The following is a 24,134-nucleotide window of genomic DNA, read 5'->3' on the forward strand; positions in this document are numbered from 1 at the left end:
CCTTACTCGTAGTGGACGATTTTTAACCAGTTATCTTTTACAAATATATATTCAACGTTCTGGGAACTCAAGACGAACTTCTTAATCACTATAATCGTTCACGAATGATCAAATCTGTTCTTCATGTAGACTCGCTCTTTCGCAATTAGCTGATTTACGTCCCAATTATACACAAATATTCAGCTTGAAACGTTCAGTTTGTGGGACATTTCTAAAACACATCTGTCATTGAGCATGTCTTGGTACAGAATGTTCTAAAATTTGTTCCAAACGAAACGTAGTTATGCCGTAACAAATTTTCCCTACTTTTGTTTCTCTACAAGTGAGTATCTATACTTACCATTTACCCTCACTACAAACGTAGATAAAATATGTTTTAATTGATACCCACATAGGGCTTGATAAATTAAAAAAAAATTACATTACCTAGTCTTTTCATAAAATATTAAATTAAATTAAAATTAGCACTCACTTTGTTTACTTATTCTGCAATAACATTCACAAAGTAAAATAACATTAATTTCGGCAACATGTTAATTGCTATACACAAATATGACATGTTACAGCTGTACATATATGTTTCCACTATACCGAAATAAGTTTACGAAACAATTTTAGTTTGCCTTCGTACTTCACACACAGAACCTCTGCCGTTTTTCCCCTTTACAATTAGTTTTGTCCACAATGTCATTAATGCGGCGTATTCAATTTCTAAATTATTTCGTCTTTATTTGGCGCAATTAAGACGTGTACGCCTTTCTTTCAAATACTTGAAATTAGTAATGATCCAATTCTATGATATGCAAGTTTCATTACTGCCATATTGCGTATTGTTATACGGAAAAAGCCTGAGCGCCCAAGAGCACTTTTTTTTTGTCTCATAAAAGTGAACATTTTATAACATAAAATTATCCGGCGCAAAAATCGTCATTCATCCGTGAGTCACATTGGAAATATGCGAAATAATTACTTTAAAAAAACCACGAGAGACTGTACCCCGGCAGACTTTGACTTGAATCATTGAACCGGCAGCAGGGTGCTGTGTATATGTTTTAGCAAGGACACAGATACGTATTTAGGTAGTGCCGCATTTGTAGTCATTTTAATAATTTACGTGTAGGTGTATCGGCGGGGGAGCTGGAGTGTTGTCGTGTCGTGATGTCTGTCTAAGGCCCTGTTTGAGACGAAGGTTACAATGCAACTGCGACCCGGGATCCACAGTTGCATGCAACTGGTTTGAGACTGGTCTCAAACCGATCGCCTCGTGTGCAGTTCCGCACCCCCGTGCGATGTCGTGGTCACAAAACCGTTGTGAGCTCGACCGTTTTGCGACTGTTGTCACAAAACAGTTGCTCCGTGTGCGCTGAGCCTAAGATGTGGAAGAAGGACGGGTTGGGTGTGAGGGTTCCCTTCCTATACTAATCCAAGGAACTCAAGCTTAATGCTATAAGGAACTAAACGCCAACATGAAATGCCTCCTGGACTGGAGTGGCCTCTTAAGTGTAAGTATTTAAATGACATCTCCAACAAGCAAAAACACGGTTAGTTGAAAAAAACGAAACACCACGTGGCTAGGTTGACAAACTGAATCACTAGCAGGTTAGTTTGGGGAAGGAAGTGGGCAGGACAATATGCCTTGTCTATTTTGTTTGGCTTTGACAGGGTGGCCACTCTTCTGGGATAATAAAATTCCTGTTTTTTTCCAGGTTTTTCAAGGGTGGTTTTTATCAATATTTGCATACAATTTTCATTTTTGTTACACAAAGCACACACAATATGATGTTTTATTGGCGTTAAACAATAAACAACTTAACTATAGGCTTAAAAATTAAATCAATGAACTTAAAAAAAACAAAACCTACCACCAACATAAAAATTTATAATCTCAAGTCACCAAAATTAAACAGTACTGTATAGCCTAGGTATTACAATTTCAGCGAAACCCCTTATTTACGTTACCATTAGTTACGTTACCGTTATTTATGTTTTCCCGTTATTTGCACTATATTCTTCAGGTCCCGTTTAGTTCCCATTTAGTCCAATACAATACTTAACGTGAATTACGTCTCAAAAATCAAAACCATCCCGCTATTTACGTCACGTAACAACCATAACTAGGTGCAATCGCCATAGATGATGAAACTGTAAAAGAATTGTCCAAGAATAAACATGTGAAATGCGTCAAAGATTGCATTCATATTGAAAACCACAACAAACACATTACAAGATGGCGAATAAGTGCTGGCTCTATTTGCGCTGCGAGCGCTGTCGAGTTTCTGGACGATATTTTAATCACATACAGTGAAACCTCAATTCTACGTACACTCACGGTTCTCAAAAATTTGTCCTTACGACCGAGTTGTACGTACGAACCAGCGAGGCCAAATTACGTCCATTTGTGGCTATCCCCCCTCCCCCTTCCATTTTTCCCACCGCTGCCGCAGGAAATGAATTGCTGTTGTCATGTCCTGCTGCCACGGGAAATGACCTGCCGTGACTATATATTATGCTGATGTATTTTCGATCGAAATTATATCCTATTCGTGCAGAAACAACACTTGAGCTAATCAAACGTAAAAATAAAAACTCGACACTGATGGCAGTGTCGTAAGCCCCGTGTTTACATTTATTTTATATTTTATATCAATAAAATAATAATAAACACACAATATATTTGCTCAAATAAAAAAATACCGTGGATACTTTAAGTGTAGATAAGATTAGCTAGTAGGCCTAAAAACATTGTGAAAAACATAACGTTTTTAGTCAGCAATGAACATTTTAAATCGCAAAATATACATATTTTATAACATGAAAAGTTGCTTTTATTTCTAAACATGTAATAATTTAAGCCTAGGCATGTAAAGGTCTGAGCAATCATAGCAGGAGACAATCTAAAATGTACTACGGAAAAACGTAAACATACGAATGTATAAACGTAACGGGAATGTCGGGAGTATTACGTGGCTGATTGTAAGTTCTGATACTGTGTTTATGTCACAACTTAGCCGAAATACTGGTACGAGACATAAACTTCACAAGATAAAATGAGCGGAGTCTTGGTAACTGTTTTATACATATTTTATAATTTCGGAAGTACTGTACAGTTGACTCATATTTTTTAAACTAACCATTTATTTCTGGGGATCGTAAATAATTAATTATTGGTATCAAGACATCAAGATGAACGTAAACTTGAACATGTCACAGCAGCAAGAAAGCTGGTGCGTATACCAATAAACTGGTACACGGGAGATGGAGCTTATATTTTTTTCCGCTAAGCTCGCATCTATTGGCTGGCTGCTGATGGAAGGTCACGAGTCTGGTTGGAGCGTTGAGTGAGTTATACTGCGCATGCGCAGCTCAGAGAACAGAGAGAGCCAGCCGGCGGCTACGCCGCGCCGTAACAACAGCTGATGGAGTACAATGACCTTTCTCCGTGCACGGCGCGCTATTGACAGTAAATTTCCATCAATTTGCAGCTCCTTTTTTTCTTTTTTCTTTTTTTTTTTATGTGGTGCAATGCGTATGTGTAATGTAGCCCGTATTTGTTCTGAACACTGCAGAATGCGACTGTATTTTAATTAACACGTATTTCTTACTTTTCCACTTTCCTGCTTTTTACACTTTTTTACTTTGCCCCCATGAAAAAGGTAAATAATGGGTTTTGCTGTAATTAGATAATAAGTAGCCCTATTTATAACACAACCATTAAAACAATTTAATATTTGCCGAACTCAACTTATTCACACAAAATATGCATACCTTTTACTGTTTTTCATTGCAATTTCGGCTTTAATTAATGAAGCCATATTTGCTGCTTCAGCAAGTAGTTTGGCCTTTTTTGCCTCCAGTTCCTTGATCTCCAAAACCTTTTGTTTCTTGACTTGAGCATTGGTAATTTCTTCTTGCATTCTTTTTTTCTTCAGTTCTAAATGTTCTTTGTATCTTGAATGAGCATTTTTACAAGAATGGTTAAGACTTTAATCTATCAGAAGATTATTTATACTGCCCAGAATTGACACATTGTCATACACTTGTCGCAAAGCTATTAAGCTTTCTTCAAGCTGATTTTCTACAACACACTCAGCATTGATTGAAAAGCCTCTCTACAGATGCATTACCATGAGATAAGATAAGCACAATTTTTACAAGTGACATAAAATTTGGAAAGAGCTCACTCAATCCAACGGCTGTCATCCAGAAATGGTCCAAACTTGAATTACTTCTTGTGTATGATTCAACACATTCTTGAATTTTTGGCAAATTACAGATTATTTGGAAATCACTTTTTTTTTCTCTGCAAATAATCCACGGATCCATCCTTTTTCAAAAAGTGTTTTAAGAAGGTTGACCATTCTCTGTTGTGCCAATGCTCTACTATTAGCAATGACGAGTGGATCCAGACAGGTTACAGACTTAGCTAATTTGTATGCCAGAGGTGACTTAGAGAATCTTGATAGCAAAGTATTTGTAAAATTTTGCACAATCTTGTTTGAAGAGAAGTAAGTCTACAATTTCCTTAAAGCATATCTTGTAGCAAAACCCAAATCAATATTCATTGCAGGGATAACGGTTTCACTGGCTGACAAATCAATCTTTGAAAGCTCTTTCTTTTTAAACACATCTTCTTTTACAAATCTTTCCATGATTGATTTTAACATTGAATGGAGAGCACTGTGAAGGAAAGGAACCAATGGGACATTACTTTGGAATTCTTTTAAAAAGGGTTCCACTTCAGTAGCCATAGCACTGAAGAAAGCCAGCTTTGGCCCTAATAATTTGTCTTGTAATAACTCTCACACAATTTTGAAACTTTCACAATTGGGGACTTTTTTCTCTTTGGTTAACCCATCAGCATATGTAACCAAATCTGGTAGTATTTCCTGAGCTCTGGAAGCAACTTTAACATTTTCCACCCACCTAACCGCATAAAATTTCAAGGGGAATCTATTTGACTTTGAGTACCGAATGAAGTCTCCTCTTCTGGAAGAGAGTTTTTGAACAAATTGTATAGATGCAAAAACTGTACTAGCTTCCAGCCAGTTGCAGAAAATCCAACCCTAAATGCATTATGTAATGTATGCAGGCTACATGTAGCCAAATTAAGTAAATGAGGTGCATCTGCACTCCCATCATGCAAAGCAGCTTCAAGATCTCAACTTTTGAGTTAACATTACAACCATCTATCGAAATTTGTATGGTTTTTTTAAGAAGCTGAGATCCCACTAATTCCTGAAGGGAATTCAACAGATCACTGGCACATGTACAATTCAGGAATGCAGAAGTTAAGTATCTGCTAGTAACCTCAGATTTAGTTTCATTCCAAAATTTCACATGAATATCCATCTGCTGCCTTTGAGAAACTTTATTTAAACTCTCGTCAAATGCAATAACTATGTAGTCACACACTTCGAGGGAGTTCGTAAGTTTATCTCTGAAATATGGTGCAATATAGGCTAATTTAGTTCTTTGCATCTGCATTTTACTGGCAACACTGCTGTCAGGAAACATGAGGGACAGTGATGATGCCAGAGATACAGCACTACGAAATGATAAGTGATTCATTACAGTTGCTATACACCATACAATTTTTGCTTTGCCGCATCTGATGTACTTGGACATGGCACAGACGAACTACCTGCTGTTGTAGAAATCACATATGTTTCTCTTTTCTTCACAAAATAATCCAGTGGCAAATTATTTTTCTTACTTGACACCAAACGCATGTGTTTTGTAGAGGTCTGCGAATCAGCATTTTAAAAATCGAATCGAATGCAAAATAATTCCCGAATTTTGAATTTTTTTCAAATTGAATATTGTATTACTTATTGTAGATAAAATATTTGTTTGACCCAGGATTACTAATTCCACACTGTTAGCAAAATTCAATTATTTTTAGACATGTGATATTATTTATTTAGGTATATAGTCAGTACCTAAAAAATTTAACATGTATGACCTTATATACATACAACCTAACTAGTGCAAGGAAGCTTTATTTGAAGCTTAACGCTTAACACTTAACACACATTTATGTACACAAGCAATGAATTGGACGGCTTTTATATAAAAAGAACCAAGCGCCATTTTTTACATTTTTGAGATATACCCATAACTGAATGCATGAAACACACAAAATTCTTTAAAAAAATAGACCCAAGTGATATCTAGGCTCTGCTGCTATCTGTGAGCACTTGAACCAACAACCATTTTGCATAGAGGTTTTCTACTTTTATTTAAACTGAACCGAGTGACATTTGGCGGTTGGTTCTGTTTAAAGAAAATTTTATGTGTATTTTCTTTCTTGATTTAAAAAGAACCAAGTGATATTATGGTGATTGTACAGTAATAATATTGTGAAATCAAACAGCTGTTGGAATGTAATAAGTAAGTAATAGATGTTTTGTAAATTTTAACGATGTCTGGATTGATGCAAAGAGGGAGATACATGCTACGAGGGTTATTTTTTTTTCAACCTCCGATCGGCTGTAATAAAAAAATGGGAATGAATTGGGAAATTATTTTAATGTCAAAAGAAACGTACATCTTTAATCTATTTTTCCACATAATCACCGTGCAGATTGATGCATTTGTCGTACCGATGCACCAGCTTTCCAATACCCTCTGCATAAAATGATGCCTCCTGCCTATTCAGCCACGTTTTAACAGTGCCCTGCAGTGTGATTACAGTTTCATTTCTCCATGGCATGCCCATTAATCGATACCCTAATCGCTCGTACACGAATCGACACGTCTCGTAGTGTTTACCCCCTTCCACCAACCATGTGGAGCGGCCAACTCACACCTCAGTTGAAGCTTGGTTATGGGAATGTCAACATGGCTGCAACGATAAACTGTACGGCGAAATGCGAGCTGCGTGGAGTCATCCATTTCTTACAGGCAGAAGGGCACACTGCAGCTGAAATCCATCGCCGAATGAGTGTTGTGTACGGTGAAAACTTTATGAGCGATGGCGTTGTGCGAGAGTGGTGTCGGAAATTCCGCGAAGGCCGTATTGATGTTCATGATGAAGGTGGCCAAGGAAGGAAGTCGGTAGCAACAGATAAAACAGTTTAGAGAGTTGATGCAGTTGTTCGTGAGAGATGTCGATTCACGATTTCAGAACTGTCTGAACAATTTCTGCTCATTTCAAGGTCAGCCCTATACGCCATTGTTACAGACAATCTCAGATACAGGAAAATCTGTGCCCGATGGGTACCCAAGATGTTGACTGACATCAACAAGGAGCGGCGAATGGCATCAGCCTTGTCGTTTTTGCTGCGTTACGCAGACGATTGTGAACACTTTTTGACTCAAATTGTGACAGGTGATGAAACATGGATTCATTACGAAAATGAAGAAACAAAACTTCAATCACAACAGTGGATGCACACCTATTCTCCAAACAAGCCGAAAAAGTTCAAACGGACATTCAGCACCACGAAACAGATGGCTAAAAAATTCTGGGATCACCAAGGTGTGCTACTGGTTGATTTCATGGAGCCAGGGACAACAATCAATGCTGCTGCATACTGCGCGACACTACGACGGCTAAGACAGTCGATATGCAACATGCAGAGAGGAATGCTGACATCTGGTGTTGTCTTGCTTCTGTCGCCGTAACACAACAACTCCTTGCAAGATTTCGATGGGAAGTGTTTGATCACCCTCCTTACAGTCCGGATTTGGCACCGAGTGACTATCACCTTTTCCCCACGTTGAAAAAGTGGCTTGGAGGACGACGCTTCAACACCAATGATGAACTGCAGAGCACTGTTAAAACGTGGCTCTGAATAGGCAGGAGGCATCATTTTATGCAGAGGGTATTAAAAAGCTGGTGCATCGGTACGACAAATGCCTCAATCTGCACGGTGATTATGTAGAAAAATAGAGTAAAGATGTACGTTTCTTTTGACATTAAAATAATTTCCCAATTCATTCCCGTTTTTTTATTACAGCCGATCGGAGGTTGAAAAAAAAATAACCCTCGTAGAATTGGCATGTGGTACAGAAATAAACAATGAAGAGAGAAAAAAGAAGCAGAACTTTCTTCAAAGCTACTTCTGCGACAACCAACAATGAAAATGAGAGTGCCAGTATGACAATACAGGATGTTCTTGAGGTACCATGGGGAGTATAAGAAAACTGGGAGACAGCTCACTTCGTAGAGGTTAGTATGAGAAAACTCGGCAGGCTTATATTGCATTAGTGTAATACTACATTAAAATAACACAGTATGCATCCTATCAAATCTGTGTTATTACAGGTAATTACACATGATGCACAACTTGGCGAAGCTGCTTCTGCAACCGCCAGCAATGATAATGGCTGTGCTAAAATGGTTCGGCCTCTTATTTGTAGTGTTCCTGAAATAATAATACAAATAGTTACAACAATGAGGTATGGATGCATTTATGTGGCTTGTTTGATGTTGCTTTAATATTTATCACTAGCTGAACCCGCCCGCTTCGCTGGACGTGAAATAAGGTAACTGCATTGAAGGCAAATAATTAAGTAATGAGTGTTATACGCAAGACCACATTAAAATTCGTATAGTAGTTGTGTAGAACACCGCGTACAAACAGACAGACAAAAAAAGAACTACGGTTTTATTCTAGTAAGATAAATAGATTATTCTTACATGTTCGCATCCATGCAGTATATGAAAAATCAGCATGCATAGCCCTATACCTATAACTATACGTAGCTGCTGCCCACGACATTTTCCGCATGGCATTTTGTATTATCTTGCACCATTTAGTAATGTAAACATTATAACATAACAGTTGATACAGTTGTAGTAGTTTTCTTATGTTCACAAATGATAATTTTTCTCACCTCTATTTAAGTCTTTGCAATAAAAATATGTTACTACCTAAATTTTGGGTAAATATGTTTCTACTTTCAAATGTAATGTCGGAAAGACATTTCATAAAATTTCTTTGTAAACCACATTTACTGTTTTCCCGTCTTGAGCTAGAATGTAAAGATTGTCTGCATTACTGACCCGCGAGCAAGCTACATACATCTGACCGTGAGAAAAACAATCAGACCTTAAGTCTACACCAGCTGCCTTAAGCTCTGACCCTGAGACTTATTTATTGTCATCGCGAAACAAACTGCTATTGGAAACTGTGTGCGCTTGAACCCGAACGGGAAGTTATTCGGGATGGTCGGTATGTGTGGTATGAAAAGAGTTTCACCTGAGCCACATCCAGTAAGAATCTCAGCTTTGATTATATATCGTTGTAGAGCAGTTACTTTAAGTCGGGTTACATTACACAATTTTGGGGGAGTAAGATTCCTCAGAAGCATTCTTGGAACACCGACTTTGAGAACAATTTTGTGAACAGGAAGACCACTTGCAGTGAGAGACCTCAAAAACTCAACTGTATAATTAGTGGAGTCGTCCTGATTAAGGACGCTGTTAAACGATGTGTAAACCACTTCAGCCCCATTCAATTCGTTTAAAAATTTTTCATTGATTGCAGCAGCTTGGTCATTTCTTGGAGTGAGTATGGCACGTTCACATAACCACGCATGTTCCTGATGTTGTATGTTTGACAGATCCCCGAATACCGAACATATGAGTTCGTCTTCCGAAGATACGACTCTGCCAAGTATTTCTGGAAGCGTCACCTGACCGTGTTGCTCAGGGAGGGCACCTTCTCCAAGTTTTAATAGAACACCGGAAAATTCTTCCGCATGAGAATTACCACCCAGCTGTGCTTTCATGTTAATTGTTAATTGCAGTTTTTTTTATTTGAGGCCAGAGGTAAGAATTCTTCAGTGAAGCTTTGATTTCATCGGCTCTAATCCCTCGACTTACAACTGGTAGAGTTTGCCGAAAATCTCCAGAAAAGAGTAGTTTGACATTCCCCATTGGCCTTTCATCGCGCCTAATGTCCCGTAGTGTCCTGTCCACAGCTTCAACTGCTTTTTTATTCGCCATCGTGCATTCATCCCAAACGATTAGAGAGCAATCTTGTAACACTTTTGCCATATCACAATTTCTTGTTATCGAACATGTTGGGGTTTCATTAGAGTCTAAATTGACTGGAATTAACATAGCATGAGCTGTTTTTCCACCAGGGAGTAAAGTAGCTGCAATTCCTGATGAAGCCACTGCCAGGGCAATCTTACCTTGTCGCCTGATCTCAGCGAGAATTGCTGTTGTCACGAAGGTTTTTCCAGTACCACTGGGGCCGTCCAAAAAAAATAGCTTCCCTTCATTATGAAGTACGCTTCGTATGACTGTTTGAAATATATCCATTTGTTCTAGATTGAAACGACCACACTGGTCATTTACTGTGGTGGTCAATGCTGCAGTATTGTAGCTAGTCTCAGCAACATATTCGCGATTGAGGCGTGGTTGATCGGATAGAATTTGGGGAACAGGAAGGCCATATTCACTTACGGAGTTGCCCCCAATCGAAAACACAATTTCTTGAATGGAAAAAAGGCAACTATTGATTGCTCTTTCGTCATTCGTATCAATTTCCTTGTCTGAATTGTGTTGTAGGAGGCATATGAAGTCTTCAGAAAGATGTCTTGTATTTTTGCCATAATGCCAAAGGATCTGAAACACCACAGAACACCAACATCACAGCGAACAAATGACGAAAGTGTTTGGGACTATCGCTAACACAGGCCTCTTCAAGAGTTTCGTCTCAATGTTGGTCTCCTTCAAGCAAATAGAGTGCCCTGCAAGCTGCTTGAAATGTTGCATGCTCTTCGCCATTGACTGTTTTCAAAAAGGTAAATGAAGTGGGCCCTCGAACAGTATGCAATAACATGCGCAAGTAATAGCATTCGCCATTGTTGGGGTGAACTGTGTACACTCGCCCTAAAGCAGCATCTCTACACACTCCTGGAAATCCATCCACCAGCTGACCGCGTCGTCGACGATTGAAAACACGTCTTCGCTTGTCAAAAGTGTAATAAGATGGTACTTCTTCGTAGGTTAGCGTTTTTGCAAAATCATCTTCTTGACACAGCTTTAAAAAAGCCAAAAGTGAGGTTTGCCTAGGATTTTCCACAGGGTTTCTTACATTTCCAGGGTCAAAGTATATCCGCTGACCATTTTGCAGATGAACATCCAGATGCATGACCGTGGGATGTCGCTCGTGTATAGAGAATCCTAGTATTCGCCATATGGCTTCAGAGGTACTTATGTAGCGTCCGGTTTGGTACCTGGTAACTTCGTCTCGGTCGGTTCCTTGCAGAGCAAATGCCCCTTGGTCGCTCCATTTGTTTACATATTTACAAATGTACTTTATTGCCGAAACACTGTTGCAAATTTCCACGTTGATGTGTGCACAAAACGTTTTAGAGAGTAAGGGCGAGTAAGGAACAATCCAGCTATTAATGATTGTAATTTACTGCCCGCATTCTCTACTTTCTCCAGTGAACCCGCCCTGTTCTGGGGATCGACGTCGATACATGGGAAATCCATTTTCACCTTTTAGTGTGTGCTCTGTAAGTGCGCGGGGATACATTTTCATACAGCGGCCACCTTTCATGCAGGGAGAGCTCCTATTTATGGTACCACAGGGGCCATGCACCATATGTGTTTTTACGATGTGGTAAAGCACTGGGTCCTCTTTGGGATCAGAAAATTCGGCACTTATCAAACTGTCGATATCAATGGGACATATTTTTTTATGCAACCAGAGTAGGATATGTGCATGAGGAAGGCCACGTTTCTGCCATTCAACACTGTACATAAAACAATGCTGACCCAAAAACATTTTCTTTAGTGAGTAAATCCACCAATAATTTCAATTTTAAATGGAATACTCTCGCAACCACATCATGACGATCATAAGATGCTTGACCTGTCAAAAGTGCTTGTGTGATTTCAGGTCATTTTGGGTTTGTGGTAAATGTGATGAATAGATCTGGGCGGCCATATTTTTGGACATAGCAGAATGCATCTTGCGTACGCTCGTGCATATAACGTGACCCGCCTGTGAAGCTGGATGGAAGGATCACTAAACGGCCGAGATTCTCTAAGTAAGCATCTTGTTGCATATCATCTCGTAAATGCACATATTCTTCAGCGCGCAATTGTGTTTGGTTGGTCCGTATGTACACTAAGCACTCCGTCTCGATTTTGACATACATATTGAACTATAAACTGACTGAAAAACCCCCGAAATCTTTGCAAGTAGACAAAGCTATCGTGTCTTACTTGCAGAAGAAAAGCATAAAACTGTTGCGCTGATACTTTTTTATTCATATTGGGCTCTCTTGTGCTAAGGTTAAATTGAGGTATCCCAAAATTGTATCCATTTTCGCCATGGCAATATATTAATGGGTACTGCAATGTGTCAAAAGCCCGGTGTGTTTCGGAGATGCATTGAAGGCGATCGTCTTGAGTGCGCAACACGATATCACGACGTTCACATTCTTGATCTACTAAAATAGCTGCAACCTCATTTATGACTGGAGCATTGTATCTGCCACGATGTTCAGTAGTGGGTCGGTTGTCTGCGTTAATGACAAATTTGTAATCATTGTTTTTTTCTGGTGGAATAGATTCCAATGCGGATTTAAAACTTTGCACATATGGATTCACTTGATGCAGCATATTTTGAAGAATATTGATAAGGGGACCATTTAACTGTGGAAAGTTTTGGTTCCTAATATTTGCCTGTTCTTTATAGTCTGACACAAAATATATCTGAAGAAACTTTGGCTCATTTTCAGGCAGCAGCGAACCTATAAGATGGCAAACCTGACCCTGAATCTTGAAGGTAGGCATGAAATTTCCCTCTGATATTTGTTTTACTCCAAAGGATGTCATTTGAAAGGCACTATTGAATGCTCGAACATTTTCTAAAAAGTGTCGTGATTGTGGATGGTCACCATTTAGTAGTGCTTTCAAGATCTCAGAGGGGTTGTTAAAAATTTCGATATTCACTTTTCCATTAGAGCAACACATCCCACTTGTTTCTTTTTGCCACTTCATAGCATTACAAAACGGACAGATAACAATCATTCCCCCGATTGAAGCAAAGGTAGCACAGTTAATCATTTCTGTATAAGTAAATGCACTCTCTTCATTATCAACCCAAGGAATGACTTCATGCTCCATAACTGCTTCTTGGGTATCATCAGAGTCTTCAGATGAAAAGGAAATTCTGTTTAGCAAGTACCATAATTGATCAAAATTCAAGTGGCGCTCACGGTCAGTGCTCAACCTGCATTCTCTTTCTGTTAAAGTCTCGGAGGCGCGAGACAACCTATGGCGCTCACGGTCAACTGTCAGTTGGGATTCGCGTTCTGTAAATGTTTCCGAAGCGCGAGACAACATGTGGCGCTCATGGTCAGTGCTCAACCTGCATTCTCTTTCAGTAAAAGTCTCGGAGGCTTGAGACAACCTATGGTGCTCACGGTCAACTGTCAGTCGGGATTCGCTTTCTGTAAATGTTTCCGAAGCGCGAGACAATGTGTGGTGCTCACGGTCAGTGCTCAACCTGCATTCTATTTCAGTAAAAGTCTCGGAGGCGCGAGACAACCTATGATGCTCACGGTCAACTGTCAAGACGGGATTCGCTTTCTGTAAATGTTTCCGAAGTGCGAGACAACCTGTGGCGTTCACGGTCAGTGCTCAACCTGCATTCTCTTTCAGTAAAAGTCTCGGAGGCACGAGACAACCTATGGTTTTCACGGTCAACTGTCAGTCGGGATTCGCTTTCTGTAAATGTTTCCGAAGCGCGAGACTATGTGTGGTGCTCACGGTCAGTGCTCAACCTGCATTCTATTTCAGTAAAAGTCTCGGAGGCGCGAGACAACCTATGATGCTCACGGTCAACTGTCAGACGGGATTCGCTTTCTGTAAATGTTTCCGAAGTGCGAGACAACCTGTGGCGTTCACGGTCAGTGCTCAACCTGCATTCTCTTTCAGTGAAAGTCTCGGAGGCGCGAGACGATGACTGACGTTTCCGCTGAGAGCTTAGTCGTTCGTTTCTTTCTTCATTAGTTTCTTGAGATCTAATAGTTTTCAATATTTTTGCTGCTCTAGTATTAGAAGACAGATTAGACCTTTTTCGAGTCATTTTTTTTACAAACCTGCAAAACAAACAAAAAAATATGTAAATCCATGTTATCTTAAAAAAATATATTACAAAATTAACAAAACTACAAAGATAAATTCGTAACCATCCACATTTATAGCAAGATTCAGAAGGTATATAGTTTATTGGTGAGATATTATTAAAGTTATTCTCAACATGTAGTCGGCAGATATGCAGATTTCAAGTTTTAAAACAAAAGATAAAACACTTAAACATAATGTTTTGGTTGTATCAAATTGGAAAATAGATAATGTGTAACATTATTGGTGAATATTAATACAATGAAACCTAGTTTACGTACTCATTCCTTTCAGCTATCATTTCTTATCTTTGCTGGCAGCTTGAAGAGATGGAAACCAACCTGGAAACTCATACAATAATAAAACACAAACTTGCAACCAAACACAACCTTACATATTGTAACTATTCCCAGAAGAAACACGCAACCACAACAAAGATCCTGATATGAATAAAGGAAATAAATTTGTAACGATTCATAGATTGATTTTCAGAGAGGGAGCGAGAGAGACACCTATTGAATGTCTATAAAACTAACTTTTTTATGAGAGCAGATTTTCATGAAACAAATCATGAAATCATTCAACGATAAAAGCTGTTTATTTAATGAAGCGGACGGGTTCGCCCCAAGGAGAAAAATTGACGCGGCGAGACCTCGTGGACATAGAGAAATGACACACACTCACTATTTATGTGTCTATGAAACATGATTTTTTTCTGTAATTTAAATTGTAATATACAAAAAGGGTATTGAAAATTGAAACAAATATGGCGACACTACAAACTGTCAGATTCTTTATTTTTTTCTACTCTCTACTTAGTTCCTTACAATAGCAAAACTTAATGGCTTCTTATAATGATTATATTGTATGTCATAAAATTAAGATTTCTTTTCTTTCCTTGAGCCGATTTTGATGAAATAAAGCTTATATTTCTTTCTCTGCTACGCTCAAGTTAACTTGAAAACCCCATTAAAATTTGTATAGTAGTTTTGTAGAACACCGCGTACAAACAGACAGACAGAAAAAAAAACTACTGTTATATTATAGTATAGATTTTCAAATTTTTAATATGCATATACATACATGGCTTTGGTGTGCATAAAGATATTTTTCACACTACTATCTTGGAGAAATGGGGTTCAATTTGTTTTTAATTCAATGTAGATTTTGAAATACTTCAGGGTAATATTAAGATATTTTTGGAAGGCTCAGTATTCTAACTTAGGCTTGGATTTTCTATTTTCAGTTATTACGAGTACCTGGATTTCTCTCGCCATTGTCAGCTCTCATAGTAGGGAGGTTCCACTGTAATCTGTACTTTTCAACTTAAAGAGCGTTCACGTCCTGTAATGTATAGATTGTATATGTTTGGACGTGAACATCATATCTTGCACATTTTCATGTTATATGAAATTAAATGGAGCCTATTATTTTAGGAGAAAAAACAGCATATTGAATTAATTTCATTACTATGTTGTAAAGTTTTAAATGTGTTTTGTATATGTATTATGTTTTTATTTTATTTTGCTCTTATATGAGTAGTGCTCCTTTAAATAGTGATGTGTGATGTGCTGTGTAATTATCGTTGCAGGTATAGAATCAATTTTGAAACAGTTATATCTGATTTTTAAAAATGTATCAGTGATCGTTATCACCCAATCTTGATTTTCCATAACAAAAATTTTCCTACATACAGAACAGCCCCTCCCCGACAATTTGGTGAGGGGTGTTTTACTGTCTATTTTCTTCTTCTGTAGCATTCATTTGGCAAATTCCTAAGTATGCCTTCCAGTACCTGCCACAACCACTTTGACAAAACACTTGCTGAATAGTCATAGTGAGAAAAAATTGATTTAGGATTGGCAGTGATAGGAAGAAGATCAAATGTTTTCGTCATCCGACCACAACATAAGTGGGCTGCCTGAATGAGCAACTGAAGTACATATTAAGTTCAGTAATGATTTATTTAACAAGTGATTTTATACACAAGCTCAAAAGTATTGGTGATTACATAAAATAAATATAATTTATAAATAATTAATTAGTAAATATAAATATAATCAGTACAGTTATAATAGGTGTAGAGTTTTTACAGTTACCCAAAGCCACTACATTATGCTGCACAGCTGTCGATCGGCCCAGAGACTAGAAGTCGGAGACTCTGCCCTTGCGCTCCCAGTCGCCGTACCGTGTTGGCTCGGGACCCTTTGGGCCTCCCACTTCTCCTGTCTCTGGATTCGTGTTGTCCGGGAATAACTTAAGGGGCTCTTTCTCTTGGAATGGATGTTTCCCTTCCTGTAGCTCATCCAGCTTACCTGCAATCACATATGGCCACTGCTCCAGATCTCAAATACAGTCAACTCTTGATTCTACGACCCTTCACAGTCTCTAGGATAAGGTTAATTGTTTTTAAGAGGTTGTTATTGAAATTTACAACAATTATACTCTCAAACCCAAAAAATCCCATTTTTTACATACAGCCTAAGTCCAGTGTTTTTTTTATTATTTTTAGTTTTAAGAGCAAATTTCTTGTTAAGTAAAATACCTTATTAAGTGCACGTAGTTGTGTTACAATACAAGCCCAAACATGGTGCGGCACAAAAGTTTTAACAAGTGCACAAAGTCCATTTTTCAGTTGTTTCCTGTGGTAAAATCAATGGTTTTGCTATTAAAATGTTAGTGTATTATTTTAGGACCATTTTAAGAGAACAGGGTTTGTTCCACAACAGAGGAATTGAATTCTAGACTGTGACAAGTGAGGGGGAAACCAGTCCTATCCTGGGACAGGCTGCTTGCACAACTACCTGATTGGGACAGATTGTATGGCATCTGCTGGCTAGCGACAATGGAAAGAATGTCAGCATTTGTTATTTTAGAGATAAAAGACAGTAATGACTTTGAATTGCATGGAACACATTTCAGTTATGTTATCTCACATGCACAGCGTTTGACAGTCACTGGCTCACCACTGCCAATGCCGCCATTACGAAATAGAACATGTTATGCACGGGCCCAGTGATGGCATATGTGCCGTTGTGCACTTGTTGTGTGGGCATGCGCCCATTATTGCTTATATATTTTGTTTAATTAAATGCAAACTGGGAGGCTACTTTTTATTATATCTTTTTGCAATACCTAATTGTTTTTTTAACTTTTTGTTTATTTGAAGTATAATGAAATTATTATTATCTTAAGTATCAATTTGTAAGAAATAATTGTTTTTGTATAAAAATCTTTTTTTTTTGTTAAAATATATTTATGTCTTTGTTAAGCTTTGTGGATTTAAAAGAAAAACATATGGACTTCAAAAGACTTTAAACATCATAAATTAATTTTTCCTTTTGTTTATATTAATATTGTGGTTAAAATTAATTATTGAGCTATTGCACTTAAGTGCAGGAAGGTGTAACATTTTAAGTTTCTCATCTCTACGTATTGTTATATCTATGGTCATCTTCATATTGAAAAGGAAAAGGTAGTACTTTCCTTTCTGGTTTTGTCAGCCATAATGTAGACTTCAAAATTTTTGTGCTCGTCACGTATCCATCGACATCCATGTCGAAAGTTGGGTATTTACTACCGCATTAGGTGAGTTTTACCGCCTTTTCCTCGGGAATCATTGTTTTATAATTATTTATGGGATAGTTTAATTTTTTTGTTGTTAAAAAACTTGTTTAGCGGTCCGGGTGTTGGCGACCTCTCGCTGCCCCATGCCTGAGGTGTGATCCATAAGCTTTGCCCATAACATCTGGGCACCCCAGGGCTTGTCCCGTGGTTCTACGGCGATGGGAGCCGCCAACAAATATCCCAGGAAAGTTTTCGACGACTAAATCCTAAGCATGCAGCATGGGTAGTTAACCTGTTTCGGCCACGCGTATCTTCTTGCAATTTCATCGACTATTTCATCAAACTACCCCTTTGGCATCGTAATCTACATTTAATTCCTGAGCAATATTTTAATTCTTTCTGTATCTTAAATTTACATTAATTATTTTGAAAATGTAACTAAGTAATAATTATTGTGAAGATGTAACTAAGTAATAATATTTTTTTTGGGGCCCCATTTTTGTTTTGACTGTACGAATACTCAATTAATACTCTTTATTGTGTTGTAAATAAATATGTTTTGTCATGGCTGACCCGATATCTGTGTATTTTATGTTACAATTACCTAACCTTTTTATTTAATTGCTTATTTATATAAATTCTTAACAGGTTATCAACTTTTGTTCGGTAGTTTTCCGAGTCGGCATATTTCCTCTTTCTCATTTTTGAATACAACAAAGCAATACTATTCAACCTAAGATCCCGGGGTCTTCCGTCGTGATTTACCCTTGGTGAGGTTTAGCAAACCGAAACAAGAGTAAATTACCGGCAGACATAAATCTAAGAGTCTCAAGTTATAATAGCTGCCACTTCACGCCTGCCAACCACATCCATGCCTCTGCATTCCTGAACAACTGAAAAGTTAGCTTTGACTTCTTGTCTGAAGTTTGCATTTAGTTGATTAAGTTCAATTTTTTATAACAGTTAAAAAAAAAAAAAATATCTTGCTATCACTTTTGGGAAGCAATAAACAGAAATTTAAGTTTAAATTTGGGAGGTTTGGTGGGAAGCAGCTGCAGCACTATGATTGCTGTGTTTTACAAGAGAGGGGAACGGATGTGCAGGTGCCAGCTGCTACTTCCAGGCAGCTGTTGAAGGAACAACGGTCTTGAAGTGGTTTGGCTACATACATGTGTAAATGCCAAGTATTGCGCTAGTTAGCTTTTCTGTTCCTTCTCACTTGCTCACACTGTCCTTTCAGCAACATGAGGCCATGATGACGACAGCTGCAGAATGGAGGGAACAAATAATTTTAGTATGCTACATATCAATTGACCTGAGGGATTACCTATCACTGTGAACTGCCCAAACAAGATGGGGAGGGTTCCTGGTGATGAATGCACACCTTCCACATGTCTCACTCTGAGCACTCTGACCATCCCTGCCCCCAGCGGCAAGGGTGACAACACTATGCCACACTTGGTCACCAAGGTTGCTCAAGCCAGAGATGCTTTGGTTAAGTTTTTCAAAGTTTATTGCTAATTGCTTTTAGGCATTGATTCTTGCCAATAAATTTAATACTTATGTATTTCTTATTCTTGAGTAAAACCTATCTTATATATATATATATATATATATATATATATATATATATATATATGGCTGTAAACCGTAATTTTGCTTTAAAATTTTTAAAAAACTCACCAATTGGCGTTTTTTCTCTCAGTTTCTTCTGTAGTTTTTCAATTTTGTTACACAATCCTTCTGCATCTTGAGTTTTGGCAGACAAACGCCTCAAACCTTGGAAACCTGAAAACAAACCGGGGGGGGGGAGTGATAATTGTACTGCAATGTAAAGGCAACAAGTGGATCAGAGAAATAGAAAAACAATGCCATCTGTTCCTAACGCAAGCTGCAGTGCTTGTAGAAGAGCAGTCGTAATGCTCTCTTCCAGAGCACATACATACTCACAGAGACAGAAAAACAGAGATACACAAGAATGAATGCATGCACACACAGACATGCATGACAGACCTGTGCACACAGACACACAGCAAATCCATTTTTATCACAACTCGCACTGGATAAAATGGTATTTTGTGGAAGGAACTATGAAAAACATAATTTTTAAACACAGACCTCCTCCTTCCATCCTTTTCATGAGCTTCTGAATCTACCACTGCCTTTCACAGATCATTCTACCAAACTAACTCTGCTAACCTGACACGTAATGAAGTGCTGCCCAGAACGCTAGCACTTCATGAAACCCTCAAACCACAGCACTTGCACCGCTGCATCTAGTCGCCATCTCGTGGCAGCTGGTCGTCTAGGCCAGCAGTTCCCAGAAGGTGTTCCGTGGAACCCTGGGGTTCCGTGAGTCAGGACAAATGTCATATAAGGCAGGCACAATTATCGTCAAATAACTTTCTTTCAAGGAGTTGGGGTTCCGTTAAAAGAAAAGTTGATCATAGGGTTACCTGGCCGAAACAATTGGGAACCGCTGGTATAGACAGCCACAGGTCACTAGTCACTCCAGCCAACTCACAGAAATTAGTGCGAGTTTGAGCTGAAGCAAGGGCACATACACCTCCAGCTGAACTGCTTCTTTATTATTCAGTTTCAGGGCACGACCTTTCTTTGTCATTGCCAACTCAATCTTTTATTTCATTATTGTACTTAACGTACAATACATTAATGATGTGGGTTAACATGAATGGATTACAGCTGGACATCTGTTCGACACAAATAACTAGCAAATAGGGGCAAGGGGATGGGTGAAGCAGGTGAGCTGAAGCAGCAGCACAATGCAGTGGATGGCGACTGGGAGCACCCCGAGAAAAATCACCATCTCACTACAACATTCAGTTTTAAATAAAAAGTTAATATTTTACTTAAGTATGGTCAACTAGCTCATAAATATTCCACAGTTTTTAAATGGTTGCAAGATACATCATTATCATTATCATTATATATAATAAAACTAAGTTGATAAAATGTGCGTGCCGATAAAACTTAAAAAGGAGTCCCGGCACGATAAAAGGACTTATATAGTGTGATAGCCCTTTATCCCCCCTCGAACAAGAAAGTTCCCGTTTTAACCTAAAGGGCGTGTTTTTTAAGATATAAGGGCTTTTCCAACCCTTCAACTTGGAAATTAAGTGTAGTGGCGCCATCTGTTGTCGAGTATTTGAACTTCATTCAGAACGATTATTTGGGTTGCATTTTGAATATATATATATATATATATATATATATATATATATATATATATATATATATATATATATATATATATATATATATATATAACATACTCTTGCATTAGTATATGAGAAAAAATTTCTTTCAAAACTCAAAACAATACTTTTTCAATAAAAAGTTTTACAAAAGGTAGTACTCAAAAATTTTAAAGTGATATATAGCTAACAAGAAAAAATTTCAAACTTTCTAACCATATATAAATCGTTTATGCAGGAGAAAAACTTATTTTACTAAAAAAATGTGAAAAAGTGTAAAAACCGTCAGTCGGGCCCATTAAACAGTGTATGATAAGCTAGTCTTGAATGTGTTAAAACATGATTAAAAATAACCTCTGAAAGTTCCGAATCATTCCGGTGCCTGCAAAAAAATTCATTCAAGGTCAAAGGTCAAAAATCTAAAAAAAAAATATTGGTTTTTCGGGATTTTCAGCAAAACGGTAAGTTTTATCATAAAATTATCTCAGACAAAAATTGTAGATCATTAAATTCTCTACAAAAAATGTATCAATACTTTTTTTTTCTTAGAGCCATCGTTTCTGAGATATAACGAGTCAAAGAACTGTAAAAGTTGTAATCGTCAATATATGCACAAGTACGCCACGTATATACATCTCTGAAGCTGTTATATAATTAAAAATATTTTTCAATCGGTATATATAAGTATAACTATGAGAATATTAGGTGGAATGAAATCTAATCCCTTAATTTATACGCCAGTGTAACCTTGAGACAACATCTGTCCCCCTGTTCAATTGTGTACGTCACTTGGGTCGTATATCTGCTTTGTGTCAGTATGCCCAATAAATGAATTACCGTTAGTCTTGAGCGCCACGCCGTAGTGAAAACACGTGTTTAATCTAACCTATTTCTTGCTGTTTTGAGTTTTATAATAAAAATGTCAGAATACTGTTTTATTTGTAATAACTTTTAACGGAAGGTAAAATTTGTATTGTTGAACGTGGTTTAAAGACATTAATCAATGCAAGTATCGAAAGAGCAGATAACTTTTCAGAATATCTAAAAAATCAGAAATCTGTGAGAGTACATGAAGATTGTCGTAAAAATTATACTCGAAAGTGTTCTATTACTACAGCTAAAAGACAACGCGAAGAGCAAGAAGCTAGTGCATCAACAGTAAATCCTCGGCGTACAAGATCACGTGTAAGTGATTCAGCTTTTTGTTTTACTAATCTATGCTTATTTTGCGGCAAGGAATTGAATGAAGAGCATGAGAGAAAAAAATCCGCGGATTCTGCCGTCGAATTAGCCAAGTAAGTACTCTTGATGAAGAAAGCGAACAAGACGAAGCTCAAGAAGAAGCTCAAGAAGAAGAAGATCAAGAAGAACAACAAGAAATATTTGATTATGAATCAGATGAATAAATTTTTAATAAACAGAATCAGAAGAGACATGTGGAATAGGCCTACTGGGGAAACCAAGTTTAAAAAAATGCGCCAAGTACACTACCCTCTTAGGTGGCGTGGAAACGTGTGCATATATTGACGATTACAACTTTTACAGTTCTTTGACTCGTTATATCTCAGAAACGATGGCTCTAAGAAAAAAAAGTATTGATACAATTTTTGGAGAGAATTTAATGATCTAAAATTTTTGTCTGAGATAATTTTATGATAAAACTTACCGTTTTGCTGAAAATCGTGAAAAACCAAATTTTTTCCGAGATTTTTGACCTTTGACATTGAATGAATTTTTTTGCAGGCACCGGAATGATTCGGAACTTTCAGAGGTTATTTTTAATCATGTTTTAAACAAGTAGGGGAGAGGGGGGCACATTTCAACAAATTTTATTTTATAATTTTTTTAAATTAAACATTTTATTTTTTATCTTGGTAATTAGCATCATTAGTTTTAATAGTATGTTGAGCAGCTTGTTAATTTTTACTGCAGTCTCTAATCTCAACTATGAGGTTATATTTTATATTTTATTAACCCCTTACCTTTGTTGAATTGTACCCCTACCATGGGGCACATTTCAACAGGTGGTGGGGTACCTTTCAACAAATAAATAATATTTGTTTTTACTTTCAAATCAATAAAACATTTATTGGAATAAGTCAAATAAGCTAATATATGTATAACAATATACAAATACAACAAAATAGAAAATATATATAAAATTAATAGATATGGTTAAATCATCTTATTTACTTAAAGCATAACATTTATGTTTTACATTATTTTCTTGTTAACTGAAGGTAAGTTTACAGCAAATGCCATAGAAGAAATGGCTCGAGATGTTGGTTCCTCCATTCATGGTTGGCTGCGGGAGTTTCATCATAATGTCACTTCTGTCTACAATGTAATATAGTCTTTTTGGGGGAAATTTCTATGAGTCTTCATTCCTTTGCATGAGTCTAACTTTGTAATTGTTTTCTTCTTGGTCTTCTACTTGCCCTACAAATAGGACTTTGTACTTCTTTCCTGCAAAAGAAACTAGCACAAAATCATTTATTTGAATTACTGTATCATTATTTTCCAAATGTACATTTTCTTCAAACTCTCATGTGGAAATCAAAAGTTGATCTATATATCTTTACAATTAGACTCGTCTTGCAAAAGAATTTCACTACCTTCATTATCATAAGATTCATCATTGAAACATTTTCTTGCAGGCTTGTGTTTTCCAAAATTGATTATTTTCTCTATTTACATTTTCTTTGTGCCTAATTTTGACTTCTTTTCTATTCTCTTCATTGTTTCCTCTTCAACTCTGTTTTTTTTTCCCAGTAAGTATTGATTACTTCTTTTTCTTTCTTCCTCCAATTTTTCTTCTTGGTTCTGCTTTTGAAAAAGGCCAAACATCTTCAGGTGTCAGAATTCCTTCAGGTCTACTTGTGTTTCTTTCACAGTGTTTTGATTTTTCTGGTGTGAAGTTTGAAACAGCAGAATCGTCATAAGACGAGACACTTGCCAAGCACATGTTGCTTTAAAAGCTACTGTGATGTTTTAGGAGTAAATGAAGCAATATATGCTGTGTTCGTCAAAGCAGCTAGGTTATTAATGGTTACCGTTTTGCCAGGATTTGATAACCGCCAATCATTTTCTGCAATTTTCAGTTTTGATTTAAATGGTCATTTTAATTATAATGTAAATACACAGTTCATCTATTATTGTTTAACCCCAATTTTGATATTTTATTATAATGTTGAGTTGGAATAATGAGAAAACAAAAGCTATAAGTATTAACATTACATACACATGCC

At 37.3% G+C, this 24,134-nt stretch overlaps 2 protein-coding genes across 2 annotated transcripts in view; both read right to left on the reverse strand.

Moving 5' to 3' along the window:
* Positions 1-377: 377 nt before the first annotated feature.
* Positions 378-15,960, reverse strand: LOC134527152 (uncharacterized). The gene is made up of 2 exons (XM_063359545.1): positions 14,386-15,960; positions 378-14,079 (listed from the first exon to the last, which is right to left on the reverse strand). Exon 2 carries the CDS (start codon positions 13,319-13,321, stop codon positions 12,062-12,064), a length of 1,260 nt encoding a protein of 419 aa, XP_063215615.1. The 5' UTR covers positions 13,322-14,079; positions 14,386-15,960; the 3' UTR covers positions 378-12,061.
* Positions 15,961-16,049: 89 nt separating this feature from the next.
* LOC134527155 (succinate dehydrogenase assembly factor 4, mitochondrial-like) overlaps positions 16,050-24,134 on the reverse strand; it is a 99,733-nt gene continuing 91,648 nt past the window's right edge. Inside the window, exons 2-3 of the mRNA XM_063359550.1 lie at positions 19,355-19,459; positions 16,050-16,419 (exon numbers count right to left, since the gene is read on the reverse strand). Coding sequence (XP_063215620.1) covers positions 16,250-16,419; positions 19,355-19,459 — 275 coding nt within the window. The 3' untranslated portion in view covers positions 16,050-16,249. The remainder of the gene's footprint in view (positions 16,420-19,354; positions 19,460-24,134) is intronic.

This window comes from Bacillus rossius, chromosome 1, assembly GCF_032445375.1.
Source record: "Bacillus rossius redtenbacheri isolate Brsri chromosome 1, Brsri_v3, whole genome shotgun sequence".
Taxonomy (NCBI): Eukaryota; Metazoa; Arthropoda; class Insecta; order Phasmatodea; family Bacillidae; genus Bacillus; species Bacillus rossius.